Genomic DNA, 18,900 nt, shown 5'->3' on the forward strand with positions numbered 1-18,900 from the left:
TTTAATTCCATAGGAGATATAGGGTATCCCTGGGAAAACCCCCATTTCCTGCATTTTTTCCATAATTAATTAGCTAACTTTGCATTGCTGCTGACAAACTGAAAGTCCATCTGCAAATTCAATCAACTGGGTTGTATTCTATATCTATCAGACTTTAAGAAAATTGAATTTTTTTAACTTTTTCTTTTCATTACTTCCCTTACCTCTCGTTTAAGCAAAGACGACTTTCTCCGGTTTTGACAAAGTCCAAAAATTAGGGTATTTTAAAGCCCAATATCTCCGATGATCAACTATTTCTGATCTTTATTCTTCTATGGGCAGTGAAAGCCATCACTGGACTTCCAAAGTCCAGTGATGGCTTTGGGCAGTCTATTTCATAACCCGTGCTGACATAAGATCCACAGCTACCTCCCGCTTTTTATTCTAATCATCAAAATTCCGTACACCACATCTTTGTTTTACTAACTTAAAACAACTTGAAATTTCCAAGAAATTTCCCAGAGAATATCGTTTAAACATGAACGAGGAGAGAATCTTTGAATGGTGCAAGTTGAGCCCTTTTGAGAACTTTTTTTGCAGCCATATTTGGATTATTCTCGAGGAAACGCAGCGGTTGACGATGAACATCAAGGGCGCATTTAGTCGAACTTTCTGACAAATAAATCTAGGAAGAAACTCGATACTACATACATGTCTCTGCGGTGCCTCAGTTGCAACTTTTGGCTTGATATCATTTGTTAGATAAGTAGCCATATTGTCAACAATGTACCAGATTCGATTTGCTTCGTTGCCTTGTTGAAATATTAAACGCAGACAGCTCTCGGAAAGATCCATCAAAATGATTCGTCTTTTACGGCGTGATACTTATCGACTTACATGATATTTGTTGGGGGCAAAAAGCTAATTTGATGCCCTAAAAGCTGATATTGATCAAAAGGACAATCCGCCGACAGAGCTGAATAACGTATGCGCATGCGCTAGGTTTTGCCGCGGAAACAAGGATTTTGAGTCGTTCGCATGGTTGATTTTTTATTCTGTTGCTTCGAGGCTTCGTTTTCGTTGCCGCTTTTCTTTTACAGAACAACCTCCTAAAAACTTGGTACACCCCTAAAAGTTTTCAAAAATTAATTTTCTCCTTAAAACCTCTGGAAATAGGAAAATGCCTTGTACGAAAACAGAGTTCCTCAGTTTTAGAAGTCAGCCCTTATTAGTTTTCGATAATTTCGCTAAATTTAGACCTAGAACACATGAGCCCGCGTTGTTGACCGCATACCAACTGAAGTAAGCATTCATTATTCAGCTCTGTCCAATCCGCCATCTTTGATCAGATCGCGCCTTCAATTTTGTTCAGTGGTCAACTTTGACATTTATTTGGTATGTTGTGTTTCTAGTCTACAAAGTTTAAAATGTAACAAAGATATACGGCCACCAATCACGTAGCTCCATTTTCTGCCTTTAAAAGGACACACAACCCACAATTCCTCTATTCGCTCCGACGAAGGCCTAACGCTCGAAACGTCAGCTTTTATAATCTTAACAGTGGCCAATTTACCATTTCAACTTTGTTTATATATTGAAATTATACCAAAATATTTGCCTTGTTATTTTTTAAGCTTGAGATCGTTGCTGGTTCACCGAAAAGCAAATAAGTCTGTGATATATTGGTCTCCTCACAGCACAGGGAAAAAAAAGAAAATGGTTAAAAAACTGACACGTTCACAGAAATCACTTACATATTGTATCCGAGGTTTACTGCATACATTTGATATGTAATCTCTTGCGGTGTACTGTCTCTGACTGCATAATTCTGGCAGCCTATTTGCCCCGGCCACATTGTAACCGATTATAAGACTGATACACGCTCGACCGCTGAATAATATTTCCGGCTTGATAACGGATGGCGCAGCGTTGATCACGTAGACGGAGGAACTAGGGGAACTAGTTTACCACGAGATCCAGTGATTCTTTAGCAACATTCCAACATTGTATGTGTTTGGAAATCAGCAATGTTTATTTTTAGTAAAGGATAAGGATGCACCAATGTCAAAGTTATCCAATTCAATAAAAAATGATAATGGATCAGTTTGAAAGAATATATCTATCAGACTTGAATGCCACAGTGATAGTCACACTACCACCGACTTTCTTTGGTCGAATATCCTATCAAGACTTAAGGTTACTTCCACCTTCGCGGGCGTCCTTAGGAAAAAACTCGTACGCGCGCTACTTTCATTAAATCCTTGCAAATTACACATCAGAAGAGAGCTTAATAAATGCAAACTACGACAAAAATATAATTTAAGTGAGTTTTTCTTTTAGGAAATGTGACGGGTCGGCAAAACCGTGATATGAATGTTTATAGACAATAGTGGAAGGATCATGGTATAGAAATATCTAGAAAACTACATCAAAATTTGAGAGTTGGATAGCCCATCTCTGAAAAAGACTCCTTTAGAAATGCTAGCGTAATAAAAATGTTTAAAAAGAGTTAAGATATAAGTTAATTGCTGTAGAATTAATTTGTATTCAATTCTGAGCTTCATAGCAGGCTGGAAAAGTACGGGGTCATTCAATTCCTCCCTATACCAGCATCAGGAAAGTTTTCTTTTTCTTACGCTAACACTTTCTTCTTGCCATTTGTTCCAGGATTGCCCTTTCAACAAGTTGCAGTCTCTCACAGTCATTAAAGTCTCATTCTAGGGAAACACGAGAATTCGAGGCACTTCAAGTAAATGCAATCGGTGGTTCTTCAAGTTTAATGGTAACGAATGCAGTGGACCGATGTCAATTGAGGCTGCTGTGTACAACTATTGACCATCAGGGAATCCAAGTCTGCTTCATCACAGATCATTTGAGGGATACTGTAAAAGTATCTCACAGGGCAGGGTTACTGTGGAGTTATATGGGTAGGAAAGGGTTTCAGTGGTAACACACTGGGTGATGCTTACACTGGATGGTCATCAGTATCCCGGATAATTATAGAGGAAGTTTCTAGAGCCCAGACCTTATGGCTCCAGTCGTTTTCATACAGGGAATGGTGAAGAATTTTCTGTTTTTGACTTTTCTCATCATCTTAGCTTTCGAAGGTGTAGTCTGATCGTCCGGGTGAGTGTAGTCCTGAGAAGGACTGTTGTCGGTGGCAGTGACTGACGTTTCGACAACCTGTGCGGAAGTCATCATCAGAGTCAAGTGAATGATTGTTGTCAGTAGAATGTTCTTATTCCAGTTCGTGTGAAATGATCGGTTGCTTTTGCCGTGATGTTATTGGCTGTAAGACTCAAGTGACGTAAGTCGGTCGTGATTGGTCTGTTTCGGTCTGTCGGTAAAGCTAGGTTGTTCTTTTTCGGTCATTTGTGATGTTTATGTCGTGAATGAGTCGTTTGTATGGGGCGGGTAGTTGTTGACATCTGTTTAGGGGAGTCTGTTCTAAGTTAGTAAACCAGCTTTCCAGAGTCAGTCATTGAAAATAGTCAGTGCTGTAGGTTAGGCATTGCGCAGAGTCCCAGTCAATGTTGTGGTTGGTAAGTCGATGGTGTTCAGCAATGTGATTGCTGACATCACCTTTCCTCGTCGCCCGTCTGTGTTCAGTCAGTCTTGTTGTGAGGTTTCTGCCAGTCTCACCGATGTAGGAGGCTTGGCAGTCGGAACAATTGATCTTATAAATCGTTCCCTGTCTGTTCCTCGGTTCGTCTTTGTCTTTAATGTTGGTTAGTAACTGACGAAGTGTGGTGATGGGTTTGTGGGCGACGCGGATATTGAAGGATAGTAAGATGCGCGAGATGTTTTCAGACATGCCTTTTATGTACGGTATGGTTGCTGTAGTCGTAGGGGTTGCGGTGTCGTTTGTTTCGGTAGTGGTGGTGGGTCGGTGAGTGTTTCGTCGGATGAAGTCCTTGTTGTAGTTGTTCTTCGTAAAAACACGGTGAAGGTATTTGTTCTCGTCGGATAAGCTGTCTGTCGAGTCACATACTAGTTGTGCGCGTCGTGTTAGAGTTCTGATAGTTGTGGCTTTGTGTGATGTACGGTTGTAGGATGACTCGTCTAGTAATCTGCTAGTGAAACTACTGGTTAATATATTTAATACTATACAAACGATACAGCAACACCACCAAACTGCACACCATGCTACTCACCAATAAGCTATTACACTCGAAAATTACCAAATAATAATAAATTTTAATGCCATCAAAAATATACTTATATATGTATATATATATATATATATATTTTTTTTTTCTGTATTTCAATTTTTACAGTTTATGGATTCCAACACGATCATTACATTCTTATACATTTATGTACCTTGAGCTATTTTTAAACTACATCGCAATAATTCTCATAAATATAGAGAAGACATCCCTGATGTTCTTTCCTTATCACTTTAATTCCATTTCGAGACTGTAGTTAACCATTAAAGCCACTATGTATATAATTCTTAGGTAGTTTATTAAAGAATCTACCTTATTCTTCTCTCATTATAATCTTTCGACATTTTTCTTTGATAGTCTCAAAGAATTTTGTAATCTATCTTAGCTCATTATTGCATTTTAACTCATAATTGTATTTTAATCTTGCTCATTACACTTATTTTTATACATAATTCTTGTCAAAACTCGAATTTGTTATAATCGTTCTATACTTATAGCCTTTCCTTTTTTGCGGGGCTTTCTCCGCACTATCTCCATCAAAAACTGTCTATTTGTTACTAACATCTATTTTATATTGTAAAAGTATGCAGAACAATTTAATCCACTTAACTCTTGGTATGCTCTATGCTTTATTTATTGTGTCACATCTACTCTAGCTATTGTCTACATTGATAGATTGGATGCATCTACTCTAGCTATTCTCTACTTAAATAAATCAATACAATAATTGTTCTCTTTCCGATCTTTAATTTATTTCACTCACCGTTCGACATCATACTTTTCGGCGAACCATTCACAGCAAAGATGGATCGATGCATCCCAACAGTTAATCACTTTCCACAGCCAGATTAGAACGAAAGATCTCAACAATAGGTCCTCGCCGTCTTCCAACAACGTCCGATAACCTTACATCGACGTCTCCTTTCAATTCCTTCTGCTAACGCACGCAATTATCTCCTTTATCTCTAGAAATAATTCGTTTTCTAGACATCTCGAGGGTCAAAATCCCTTTTACGACGAAGATCGATTGAACACTCTTCATCAATTTCCCAAGAGCAATCGCGCGTTACCCGTACGTCATAAGACTCACGCAATTCGATCACGCCATTCTGACGTGACCGTCCCAGATTAAGATCTCTCAACTCCGCTATTTCGCGACACGGAGCCAGTAGCGAAAATCTTTTTTCGTTATAAATATATTTTTTCCTTTGGATATTAAGGATAAGGCAGCTCCCTCTCATATTTCTCAAGGTATCTATCTTTATTTTCTTCATATAAATAATAATAACACACCTCCCCTCTTAATTCTAATTCCCGTTTCGTGACACTTCCGTTCAGTGTACACACACTTGAAATTATTATTTTTGTTTTTTGTTTTTATTCATTTAATTATTTTCCTTTTAATATACATTGGTATTCTCTTCTGTATTAGCACCGCATTCTGTTTCTCTGCATGAGCATTGCATACTCTTCCGTAATATCTCAAAAAGATTTTTTTTTCTTTTAATTTGTTTACATAAGTTTTCTCTCCTATCATATCTGAAATTTTTCTTTATTTAGTATACATATTTACCTCCCTCTATATTATAAAAACTGTATTTATATATAAATTTTTTTTTTTTTTTTTCCTTTGGAATAGGTTCCAATCACTTTCTAATTTCTCACTATATTTGTGTAGTTTTTCTTGCTTTCTTCAACAAGGACTCGGCACGAGGATGTCGGGCATTGACCTGGTACCAGGTTAGAAACATCCTCGCTCGGTTGTGCTTTGCCTCTGACGACTCACAACCATAAGGAGCCTTGGTGCCGATGCATCCTTCTCTCCTCACCCGGCCGGTTTGATTTCCTTTTCTCTCCATCTTTGGGCAGCTTTTGTAGACACTTCGCATCTTCTTTCACCACTCCTCGATCAACACTGCTCCTCCTCTACCTATATCCTTCCAATTCCTACAGTCTCCTGTCCATAAAAATAATTGTAAAAGGAGAATACTTTATTTCATCAATAATAAAAAAAATTTTTTTTTTCCCTATTTTATAAACCCCCTTTCCCTTCCTACAGTCAAAAACAGACACCCCATTCCACAAACCCTTAGCAAACCCTTACCTATGACTAACCTTTCCCCACTACAACCCTAATCTAGCACTAACACTAATCCTAAACCTAATCTAACACTAACCCTAACACTAACTAACACTAACCCTAATCCTAATATAATTCTAATTCAACAAACCCTAAGCAAACCCTTGCCTATTACTAACCTTTACTCCACCCAAACCCTAACCCTAAACCCAACCCTAATATAACCCTAACCCCAACCCTAACCCTTACTAACACTAACCCTAACCCTAATAAATCTCTAACCCTAACTATAATCAAAACTCTAATAAAAAATAAGCAATTTAACCCTAACCCTAAATACTTCGCCCCCTCTTTCTAATAGTTACTCTTAGATAATATTTTAACTTCATTTTATTTTATTTTATTTTGATTTTATTTACTTATTTATTTATTTATTTTTTTTATATTTTAATAATAATATATAACATATATATTTTTTCACAATTTTAAATTGAGTTTAGGAGCGTGCTGTTGTTACAGAAGTCGCTCCCTCAATTTTAACACCTAACTTTTATGTTCATTTTACACACTCATTCCCACCCTTGCATATGCTTTGTTCCTTTTTTACCCACTGATCACGAGTTTGCTCATCAGTGGAGTGGGAACCCATTTTCATGGGATCCCATACATCAACACCAAGGGAAGCCACAAAGGTTGCTAGTGAAACTACTGGTTAATATATTTAATACTATACAAACGAATCCTCAGGCTGACGCTGACAAAGAGCCATGTCAGGTAAACTTTGTTCTTTATTCTCGTAGCTCTCAAGTCTCCTGCATTGAGCGTGAATTAATTAATTCAATCTTATGCTTTTACGCTGAAACTATTATTCTTGATTAAAACTGTTCTGGTGAAGTATCAATATGCTGCTGTAATTAAGTACCCATAAGATTCATTTTCCTCCTACATATAATCAACTCCTTGTTCCCTTTGTGCTCGCTTCAAACATTTTCCATCAGCGGGAAGTCTCGCTCAGAATAATGAAATGCACGCCTTAGCTAATAATTTATTTTTTTACTGAAAAATTTTATAGGGAAGCATGGCCCCATATCCCCACCTCCAAGAAAGTAATGCCTGCGGTGTCAGAATCGAAGGCTTTGAGGTCCAAAATCTTACTATCTCCCACCAAATCAACTTTAGAGCTCTAAAAACTAACAAATTTAAAAGCTGAAAAAAGACTTTTACCACTCATGTCTGCCAAGCCAAGTGCAAGACAAATCCTTTATCAATCATTAGTTTTAGAACATTTGTTGAAAGATATGATTTCATAAACATTTACATTTTTATCACAGTGACTTGCCTTGCCATTGAAAACTAAACAGGGGTCAATCTTCGTAGATTAATCCTCGATGGAAGGAAACAATACACAAAAGATCGTCTTGACAGTCATTTCACTAGAGTCTGTGTGCAAAACTAACCCTGATGTTCATTTAAACATTTCATGGGCTTTTTTTCCTACGCGTTCTCTCGTTGACGAGCGTCGGATCGTGACAGATACCAAAAAATGTTTCAAAGTTTTTTAAATTACATTTTTCATATATACGCCCATAAAGTAATATTTCTGTGAAACCTCTTTCTTTAATTTTCATTACCCCTGTTTACTATACAACCTATTCGCTGAATAATTGTTTTGTGTAGGGGGGATTTTGCCCGCTATTGCCACTGCGCACTCCAGCTGCGCATAAGCCATGGTCGTGCATGTTCGGGTGGAAAAACTCGTCTCCCGCAATGATCACGCGAGAGAGATCAGCCGCGATGAAAGGGATGTTTAGCCCTATAACTTACGGGTAAATTGGTTTAATCGCGCTACCTATGGTCAAAACTGAAAAGAAAATCTACTGGAAAATTGGTTCCCATAGAAAAACAAGATGAAATGAGAAATTATATTTTACACATTAACTTCGATCAAACAGCACTTTACGGACATACCATAGCGTAACCATGATATTTAATTTACCGGGCTGTGGAAACGCCAAATTGTCATTGGGCTTTACTTAAAGTAGTATAGTTCGGGTTTCACTTTATAGCCATAATTCGCATCGCTTCAAAGAATCGGAATATCGTTGACTCGGAAACTTATTCCGTCGCTTCTTAGACTTTGATATCTATTATTTTTCGAACAGAGTATTCGATAGCATATTCACTTTTCATTTTGAGCTCCAGAAGGTCTATCGAGGTCGGAAAGGAACGGAAAATCCGACCTTAAAAGTTTGAAAGTCGGCCGCATGGACTTCAGTTTAATCATTTGTTCTGATCGCATTAGTACTACTTAGCATGGGGAGGTAGGGGGAAAGCCTCTCTCACACAAGGCAATTGCACTACGCGGTTGCCAATGTGTTTACTCACAGGGGAGGTGTTAGGACACCTTAAATTAAATGTGATGACAAATTTAAAAAACCTGAAATAGCTTAGAAAACGTGTGATGACCCCTTTTTTATAGCACCGAACAACAGTTAGACCTCTACAAACACACAGTTAATTTTCCATTCAGTGAAAAAACTGTTTTGCCAGAATTTATGATTGTGTAAGTGAGAGTGATCAGTATTAAGTATTAAGTATTTTATTTTATTCTATGATTTTATTTTATAAAATCCCCTGATGAGTGAGCGATCACAAAACAGGTTTGTAGGGATGAAAGCGTAGTCTTTGTATTTTTCTAACTCAACACTCAATCTAGCACGTCGATCCAATTACCTTTTTTTCTTTCCAGAAATCCATCTTTGCTCGGGGATTTTCAGGGATTCCAGGATCGAATGGCATACCAGGAATGCCGGGAATTCCTGGGTCCCCGGGGTTGCAAGGACAACAGGGAAAAGATGGAGCCAAGGGAGAGCCTGGTGTCAAGGGACCGAGAGGCATGACAAGGACAAGAGGAGAAAAAGGAAATCAAGGGTCACGTGGTAAAAATGGAGCACCTGGAATGATGGGAATAAAAGGAAATAAAGGCAATGAAGGGTCACGTGGCAGCGGTGGACCGCCAGGAATGAAGGGTGTGAAAGGAGGACTGGGGCCTAAGGGAGAGAAAGGAGAAAGTGTGAATAGTGCAGTGTCACAGACCAACTGGAAACAGTGTGTGTGGAAAAAGGTGATGACACAGACAGTGGAAAGATCAAGGTATAGAAATATCTAAAAAATACCATAAAAAATTTGGGAGTTGGATCAATAAAACATTTTTAAAATTTTCAAATGGAAGTTAACAAAATTAATTTGTATTCAATTCTGTGCTTCATAGCAGGCAGGAAAAGTACAAAGTCATTGAATTCTTCCCTAATGTGTACCATTGTTATAAAAGTTTTTTGCACTGATACTGTCTTCTTGTCATTTGATCCAGGATTGCTCATTCAACAAGCTGCAGTCTGATACAGCCATTAAAGTCTCATTCCAGGGAATTATGAGAGTCTCTGGCAGTAATCAATGTAACCGGTGGTTCTTCAAGTTTAATGGAAATGAATGCAGTGGACCAATGACAATTGAGGCTGTTGTGTACAACTATTGGCCATCTGGTAATCCCAATCTGCATCATCACAGATCATTTGAGGGATGCTGTGAAAACATTCCACAAGGCAGGGTTACTGTGGAGTTATGGGTTGGGAAGTGTCCCAGTGGTTATATACAGGGTGATGCCTACACTGGATGGTTATCAGTATCCCGAATAATGATCGAGGAAGTCTCTAGAGCCCAGTCCTAATTACTCCTGTCGTTTTCATACAAGGAACGGTGAAGACTAATCGAAGTAAATAATATATTCCTTTATGTCGCTGAAAATTTTTTCTCTGAACATGTCCCCTACTTTTCGCGTGAATAAGATATAAGATAATTTCGTTTTATTAACAGAGTTAACAAGGTTGCTGATCTCTTTTCAGTCGCGTGCTAGACTTCGCCGAGATGGAGGGACTACTCGTAGTCTATAATTTACAAGTTTTCACCAAAGTGGAGGTGGTAGATGTTTAACGAGCTGTGAAGGGGTGGAGTAAATATTCACCCTAGAATTGAAAAGTTATTTTAGTATAGCACAAAAAAATGAATTAAACTCGTTTATTCCGCAACGGTTACGATATTTTCGGGCGCAAATTTCGTGTGCGTTTCCAAGAGGTTAATATCAAAAAATAATCGGAACTTGAGTAGTCAATCAGAGTGCGCCCTAAAACGCTATCCAGTGTCTCGGTAAATACCAATAGCAATTATATTATTATCATCATTGTCATTAACAGCACTATTATTGTCATTAATGTTATTATCAAAGAATTCTTTTAAATACAAGTTGATCGTGCTCGAACATCCTGCAGGTACAAAGCTTGGTCATATTACAGCCATTATTCATTGACCAGCCGGCTAGATCAACTGACATGTATTGGTGGTTCCGTTTACTGATAGGAACTTACCTCAAAGAATTTGTCAAACTACAATTACAATTTATCACTTATAGAGCGCTATTTACAATGACAGATTAACAGCGCTTTACAACCAATCCTAACCCGCCCATCCCACCCCAGGGGAGGACATCCATCACACAGTAATCTCGTGCGTGGGAAATCAACGTCTCCTACCCCTAACCCTGTAGGAGACGGGACCTCCATTTATTCGTCCCTATCCGAGAAGACTAGAATATCTAACCATTTCTTGATGTTATAGAAAGGAAGCATATTCTTCTCAATTATTTTAAGACCTTGAGTGTTGGTCCGGCCGGGGCTCGAACCCTCGACCTCCCGCACAACAGTCCAGCGCTCTATCCATTGAGCTAACCGTAGTTACATAAAGAGTTACATAAAGTGTGCTGTCAACCTCTTGGAGGCTAGATTTTGAACAGAAGCGCGGGGTCACTATGCTAAGTTTAGAAAGACGAGTTGCCATGGAATACATGTAACTTGTTGTTGTATCAGCCAAATCTTTAGTTATTACTCGGCTAAATCCAATAATGAGTAACGCTGAGAAATTCGCTAGATATTTCACGTAGAGAAAATTCTCTAATTCCAAAGAAGGCATAGGCCACAGTGAAAATTAACAAAGAAATTAAAACTTGTCCTCTCTAACGAACACCAGCTAGCTAGGGTCAGATAAATCATGGCGGCAATTTTGGGCACAATGCAATGGTTAAAGTATCGAGTATAAGGCGGGATGATGACTTAACTTCATTTACAGTTAACTGTAGCCTGAGAATGTCAATGGTAAGCCTGGCCTGCTTTTCTTGTTTCCACTCTAGAAATTTGATGCAGCAAAACGTTGTGTTCTGAACTCTGGTAGACCTTTATTGTAGCAAGGGGGAGGGGATCAGCTTTAGAAACTCTCTACGGTGGCCAATCAAATCAACTGATCAAACCAATTATCTTGCAATACCCCTTACTGATACAGCCCCAGGTTTCTTTTGAAAACTACCCTCTTTGAACATCTAAGGACTTGCCAGCTTTTATCCTACGCATGCCAGTTTTTCAAATTACATCATTGTTATCTGTGATATTAACACTAAAGGTGGTAAAACTAATGCTATCACTTCAGTTATCTCCTCAATCAAACCGCCAAAACAGCATGAACTGGAACTCGCTTTTCGCTATGGACGAAAGCAATCTGCGTAGGATTATAGAAGATTACATTCATCAAGGGTATGAAAATAGAGTTATTATCGACTTTTTTAAGGAGCAGCGTGGTACTGTCATCAGTTCGCTGCAAAACATGGTTTCGGAAAGGTGAACAAGCAAAGGATGGAACGAGTGTTGGCGGGAAACTAAGAACTATTACCCAGTCTTCCTTGGCGTTGCGTTCCAATTTTTTTTGCTTGCGTTTTCTTTTTTTTATTTGTTTGGGTTGCATAATTTATTTGCTGCAGTATTTTTTGTTTGCGTTGCATTTTTTATTTGCTGCGGTACTTTTTTTCTTTGCGTTTTTATTTTTTTTATTTTCTGCAGTATATTTTTTAGTTGCTGCAGTATATTTTTTATTTGCTGCAGTCTATTTTTTGTTTGCGTTGAACCTTCTGGGCCCCCGTATATATGACCTACGTCCAGTCCAGTTCTCGAATGAATTTTTCTTCAACATCTAAAGTATAAATTATATAACTTCGTGGCACAGGAAATTCTCAAAGAATGAACTGTTTTCGGTTTAATTTCTCAACAACCTACTTTTCTATGTATTCTGTGAGCTTCTGTACTTCTAGGATTAAAACGTTCGAGCCAAAAAAAAGATTTCCGAAGCTTTAAAAAACAAAACAAACCACTCATCACACTGACTAGCTTTTGGATCAAGGTTCAAAATTATCGGAACTTTTGAGATCATGGATCACAAATATAGATAACAATAGGAAATATGTATATCATGGAATCTAAAACCTGAGTCAATATTTTTTTCGATTGAAATGCATTCGCTTATCTTTTTTTTCATAGAGATATATTTCAACCATCCTGTTTGTTCCTGTAAGTCCTTTGGATTTAGCCGTACATCTGGGATTTCCCGTTGATGAAAAGTAAATACAAAATTACTAAGGACTAGCAAGCACAGATAGCCCAAACTTGTAATCAACAAGAGCATTTTCTCTAGTCAAAACATGAGATGTGAAAAGGCAGTCTCATTAAGAAAAACATAACAACTTGATTTGAAGAAGGAGGCTTCGATCCAGAATACAGTGCATTAATACCGTAGGGGGAAACTAGCTTAAGCAAACTTGCTAAGCGGAAGGGACAAAGAGTCTTGAATCACAATAGCTTCTTCCTTGATGTATCATGCCTTGATGCTAGAACGTCTCCAGTATTTTCCCTCTGGTTAATTCCATCTCTAACTCCAAAATTAGACTATAACTCCACCTACAACTTATTTATATAAAAAAAACGCTCCGTACTTTTATTCTCATTTGCTTCTTTTCTTCACCTTGTAAGTGGACACCACATCTAACAAATAGCGGCACATATGACCGTGTGATAAACAATCTGAAACACTGAAAGTTAAAGTTACTGATAACCTCTACAATCTGAATAAACTCACAGATGTGAACCTTACGTTCATCAAAATGCTTCAAGTCTTCTGCAAATCTTTAAAACACTTAAAATAATGATGATCTGATAGAAATAACACATTCAAGAACAGATCACATGAGCCACAAAAAAGTCGTTCTTCATTTTATAGACTACACAACACAAGTCTGCAATTTGTACCACCAAAACACATCGACTGCCTCGTGATAAGCGTGAACCAAACACACGGTTTTCACGGCTATTTTAGAATCGCTCCAACACATGAATACTGTAATCGATCAGAGTATAAAACAATGTTAGGACGCTAGGGGGAAACTACCTTAAGCAAACTCGTTAAGCGAAAGGCATGAAGAGTCTTGGATCACAAAGCACAAAGCTTTTCGTAATGTATCATGCTTGGTGCTACATCGTCTAGTTTCTCTGCTTAGCTCAAACTCTAAACTCTTACTCCAATTCAACCTCAACTACGTTTGACTTTATTTGACTACTGACAGCTCCAACTACAACTTATCATCATCAACCGGTAAAAGCTAGGAACTATGTGAAAATAGTTGGTCAAAATATTTAATTCCCTAGGAGATATAGGGTCCCCCTGGGAAAACCCCCATTTCCTGCATTTTTTGCATAATTAATTAGCTAACTTTGCATTGCTGCTGACAAACTGAAAGTCCATCTGCAAATTCAATCAACTGGGTTGTATTCTATATCTATCAGACTTTAAGAAAATTTAATTTTTTTAACTTTTTCTTTTCCTTTCTTCCCTTAACTCTCGCTTAAGTAAAGACGACTTTTTCTGGTTTTGACAAAGTCCAAAAATTAGGGTATTTTAAAGTTCAATATCTCCGATTATCAACCACTTCTGATATTTATTATCCAACTACACCTAGACGAGTACAAATAACGCCATAGACGAGTACAAATATCACGCGGTATTTGTACTCGTCTATTGTAGAGTACCGGTTAAACAGGTTTTCTCGCATAGCGTAAGCGAAGAATTGGATTGTAGTTACGGAAAAAAAAACAAATAGCGGACAATTTGAATCATATTTCCGACGACGAAGAGTCAGAATGGCTGGCAAATATAGATCCAAGTTGATTAGATGAATCGAACGAAGAAAAACAGCTTGAAGACCAGAAAATTTCTTCATTTAATGAAGAAAATAGAAACAGCAACACAACAACGCGCCGATTCCGTTCCGCTTCGCATACTTCTGTCACGCACTCCTTGTAAATAAATATCCACGAAATTCGCCGCACTGAAATAACAGTTTGGCGTGTTGCATAATAAATAACTTATTAGACGTTTTGTTGTGTAGTATCACTTACGGGCTCATCAAAATACTGCACAACTCGTAAAAATACTCAGCGATACTACACAACAAAACGTCTAATAAGATATATTTATTCTGGTATGGGCAGTGAAAGCCATCACTCAGACTTCCAAAATCAATAATAAAATTTTTGGGAAATCTATTTCATAACCCGTGCTGACGTGAAATCCACATCTACCTCCCGCTTTTTTGTCTAATCATCAAAATTCCGTACACCACATCTTTGTTTTACTAACTTAAAATAACTTGAAATTTACAAGAAATTTACCAGAGAGTATCGTTTAATCATGAACGAGGAGAGAATCTTTGAATGGTGCAAATTGAGCCCTTTTTGAAAACCTTTTTTGCAGCCATATTTAGATTATTCTGGAGGAAACGCAGCGGTTGACGATGAACATCAAGGGCGCATGTAGTCGAACTTTCTGACAAATAAATTTAGGAAGAAACTTGATAGTACATACATGTCTCTGCGGTGCCTCAGTTGCAACTCTTGGCTTGATATCATTTGTTAGACAAGTAACTATTATATCAACAATGTACCAGATTTGATTTGCTTCGTTGCCTTGTTGAAATATTAAACGCAGACAGAGCTTTCGGAAAGATCCATCAAAATGATTGGTCTTTTAAGGCGTGATGCTTATCGACTTATGTGATACTTATCGACTTATGTGTTTGGGGCAAAGAGCTAATTTGATGCCCTAAAAGCTAATCTTGATCAAAAGGACAATCCGCCGACAGAGCTGAATAACGTATACGCATGCGCTAGGTTTTGTCGCCGAAACACGGATTTTGAGTCGTTCGCATGGTTGATTTCTTATTCTGTTGCTTCGAGGCGTCGTTTTCGTTGCCGATTTTCTTTTACAGAACAACCTCCGAAAACTTGGTACACCCCCTAAAAATTTTCAAATATTAATTTTCTCCTTAAAACCTCTGGAAATAGGAAAATGCCTTCTACGAAAACAGAGTTCCACGGTTTTAGAAGTCAGCCCTTATTATTTTCCTCTAATTTCGTTAAATTTAGACCTAGAACACATGAGCCCGCGTTGTTGACCGCATACTAACTGACGTAAGCATTCATTATTCAGCTCTGTCCAATCCTCCATGTCTGATCACATTGCGCCTGCAATTTTATTCAGCAGTCAACTTTGACATTTCTTTAGTATGTTGTGTTTCTAGTCTACAAAGTTTAAAATGTAACAAAGATATTCTTGCTTTTCACCCACGTGACCCACGTGACCCACGTGGCTTGACCCACGTGGTTTGACCCACGTGGCTTGACAACGGTTGCTATCCGCCATGTTGGTGTCCCTCGACAGTAAACAAATTGATCGGAAAGAGGAGCTAGTGTGAGGAAACGTATGAGAGTTAACTATGGTTTATGCATTGTGTGGGGATGTGGATCCAAAAGTGGCAAACATAAAGGTCTTACATTCTTTCGGATACCCAAAATCATCACTAACCAAGGCGAAGAATACGAGGAACTGACTAGAAAGCGTAGGGAAAAGTGGATCAGTGCAGTAAGTCGTGGCGACACTGCAGGGAAGAATATCCTCGAGACAGAAAGAGTCTGCGGTCGTCATTTTCACCAAGGACAGCCTTCGAAGGACTTCGATCAATTCAATCCAGACTGGGTACCTTCCCTAAATTTAGGAAAGAAAGAATATCGACGTCCAAAGGACATTAAAGCTTCTGTAGAAAGATTTGAGAGAGTTGAAAGGGGACGGAAGGCCGCCATTGAACAACAAGAGCAAGAAGCTACAAAGAAGAGAAAACTTTTAGAACAACGCAGTGATCGCATCTGTGATTTAGACTTTGAATCTGGGGCTAGTACATCAGAAACTACAGAGGAACAGCTAACTGATGGAATGGATACAGATAACTTTTGCGATGAGCAGGGAGCGAAGTGCGAAACTAAAGAGTTTGCACATTCCTCCACACAAACAGAGCCCGAAGTGGCACCAACTGCTGCCAGTGAAGGGACTCAAACTGAAGAGTTTGAGTATTTATTTGAAAGACTTTGTGGCTATAAGGCACCTGGAAGATATTTCTTCGATACCGACGACAAAGTGCGCTTTTATACGGGGCTGCCGTCCATCGAAGTGCTGATGAAAACATTTGAACATGTTGCACCTTCTGTGAACAGGAAAAGCCTTACTCTTGATAAATTTCAAGAGTGTGTAATTGTTCTGATGAAGCTATGGGTTAATGTCCCATTTCAAGACTTGGCCTACCGTTTTTCTATTTCTGTTAGTACAGCTTCAAGGATTTTTTCTTCCTGGACTCGAATTATGGATGCTAGGCTCTCCCCACTTGTGTACTGGCCAGAGAGGCACCAGCTGTGGCACACTATGCCTATGTGTTTCAGATATTCATTTGGAAACAAGGTGACAGTAATCATTGACTATTTTGAGGTGTTCAACGAAAAGCCTTCTAATCTTCTTGCTAGAGCTCAAACATTTTTTTCATATAAACATCACAATACCATCAAAATACTAATTGGTATCACACCTCAAGGGACAATTTGTTATGTGTCTAAGGCATGGGGAGGTCGCACATCAGACAAACATCTCACCGAGAACTGTGGTTTCTTGGAGAAGTTACTGCCTGGAGATTTAGTTATGGCCAACAGGGGTTTCACCATTTCTGAAAGTGTCAGTCTAAAGCATGCTAAGCTGGTGATCCCTGTCTTCACCAAAGGGTTGAAACAGTTGGACCCTATTGATGTTGAGGAGACCAGAGGCATCGACAACGTACGTATCCATGTGGAGAGGGTAATAGGGCTGCTCCGCCGCAAATACACCATCCTAGAAGGCATCCTTCCAACAGATTTTCTTTCCATTAATCCCCGTGGAAGAGTAGACTTTCAAGTTCCTTTAATTGATCGAATTCTGAGGGTGTGTTCAGCACTTGTTAACTTATGCCCTCCTATAGTCCCATTTGACTAGGTATTTTACTTTCTAAGGGTGGTTCAGAAATAGTGGAGCCCAATAGAATGTCTGTTGAACAACATGCATGTGTGATCCTAGTTTCCAGGAACCCAAGCTTACTTTGTAATGAACTTCTTTCAGTTGAAATATGTTTTTTTTTGTTTTCCCTCTTTCTCTTGAAAATATTCATCAGCTCTGTTATCAAAATGCCTCCTTCGCATGCACAAACGCATGGTAAAAAATTTAGGCATAATATAACTGGTTAAGTGTACCATTTAATAGCATAATGCAGTATAATGATTTCACAAAGTATCTTGGCTGAAAATATTGTAATTTTTTTCTTCACTAACCATCTTGGACACCTGTCTAAGCTTTAATTTAATTTTCTGGAGGGAAACTCCCATAACAATTAGAGGGGGTCTTAAAATAGAAATCAGCCCCTTAGAGATGGAAAAAAATAGGTGGGGCTAAGTGATTTTGCACCCTGAGAAATGTGAAATAAAAATTTAAGTTTTCCCTAAAAAAGGAAATATCTTGGATCTAGTAACTCTTGAAAGCACTGTGGGTGAAACTATGAAGCTCTGTCAGTATCAATAAATCCCCTGGCTGAACCCTCCCTCAGGAATACGAAAGAATTTGAACACCCTAAAGGCATAGCACTTGGGGGTGGTTTATTGCCCAATTTATGGATGGGACAAGCACCCCTGTCATGTTTAAGGAGACCCCCACAACTCCCCCCCCCAAAAAAAAAACAAAAATAAAAACAAAAAACAAAAAAAACTTGCATACTATCAAACAACTCATGCAAACAGAAAAAGAACTAATTTCCCAAGTGGTATGTCACTGGTAAATATTGGTATTTAATTATCTCAATGTCAGTTGGACCACCACCAGATATCCCATTGTTCAAATTTGGTATTGATTCCATCTTTCCAATAAATAGGGCAATAATTTCATTGGACTATCCTGGTAAAAATTTAATTAATTCCCAATATTTACCCATAATATACCACTGAAGCAAACACCTTTTTTCCCTGTGATATGAAGAATCTCAAATTCTATTGGGCCTATTTACCCCAAAAGATATGGTCATCCAGCCCTTACATCTATGACTAATTTGTTCCTTTGAATTCTTGCATCCTATAATAAACAAGTATTGCTCTAGGTTTGTCCATGTTACTACCAAAATACTGAGAAATTGCTCATCTTCCCATTTCTCAGACATTCAGCCAAATGTGAACGCATTCTTGAGGGATCAAAGGTTACCTGCCTAGGGTCTCCACCATTAGCAAGATAGCAGGCAAAAGCAATGGCAAAAATGCCACAGTCATTACCATTATTTTGCCGTTGAACTGGTGCATAATTGAGTGAATTCAAACGACCACCCAGAAGATCATTTCTTTGATCTACCACTTC

General features: G+C 38.4%; 1 protein-coding gene and 1 pseudogene across 1 annotated transcript; both read left to right on the forward strand.

Moving 5' to 3' along the window:
• The first annotated feature begins 8,980 nt into the window (after positions 1-8,980).
• Positions 8,981-9,991, forward strand: LOC111319353 (collagen triple helix repeat-containing protein 1-like; annotated as a pseudogene).
• Positions 9,992-15,915: 5,924 nt separating this feature from the next.
• LOC111344992 (uncharacterized) lies at positions 15,916-17,502 on the forward strand. The gene has a single exon (XM_022952249.2). The coding sequence runs from the start codon at positions 15,916-15,918 to the stop codon at positions 17,500-17,502; it is 1,587 nt and encodes a 528-aa protein (XP_022807984.2).
• The last annotated feature ends 1,398 nt before the right edge of the window (positions 17,503-18,900 follow it).

Source organism: Stylophora pistillata, chromosome 5, assembly GCF_964205215.1.
Source record: "Stylophora pistillata chromosome 5, jaStyPist1.2, whole genome shotgun sequence".
Classification (NCBI taxonomy): domain Eukaryota; kingdom Metazoa; phylum Cnidaria; class Anthozoa; order Scleractinia; family Pocilloporidae; genus Stylophora; species Stylophora pistillata.

What these genes read in the sequence shown, in the direction of transcription:
- LOC111344992 (XM_022952249.2), top strand. Translation starts at nt 15,916, where the DNA reads ATGAGAGTTAACTATGGTTTATGCATTGTGTGGGGATGTGGATCCAAA.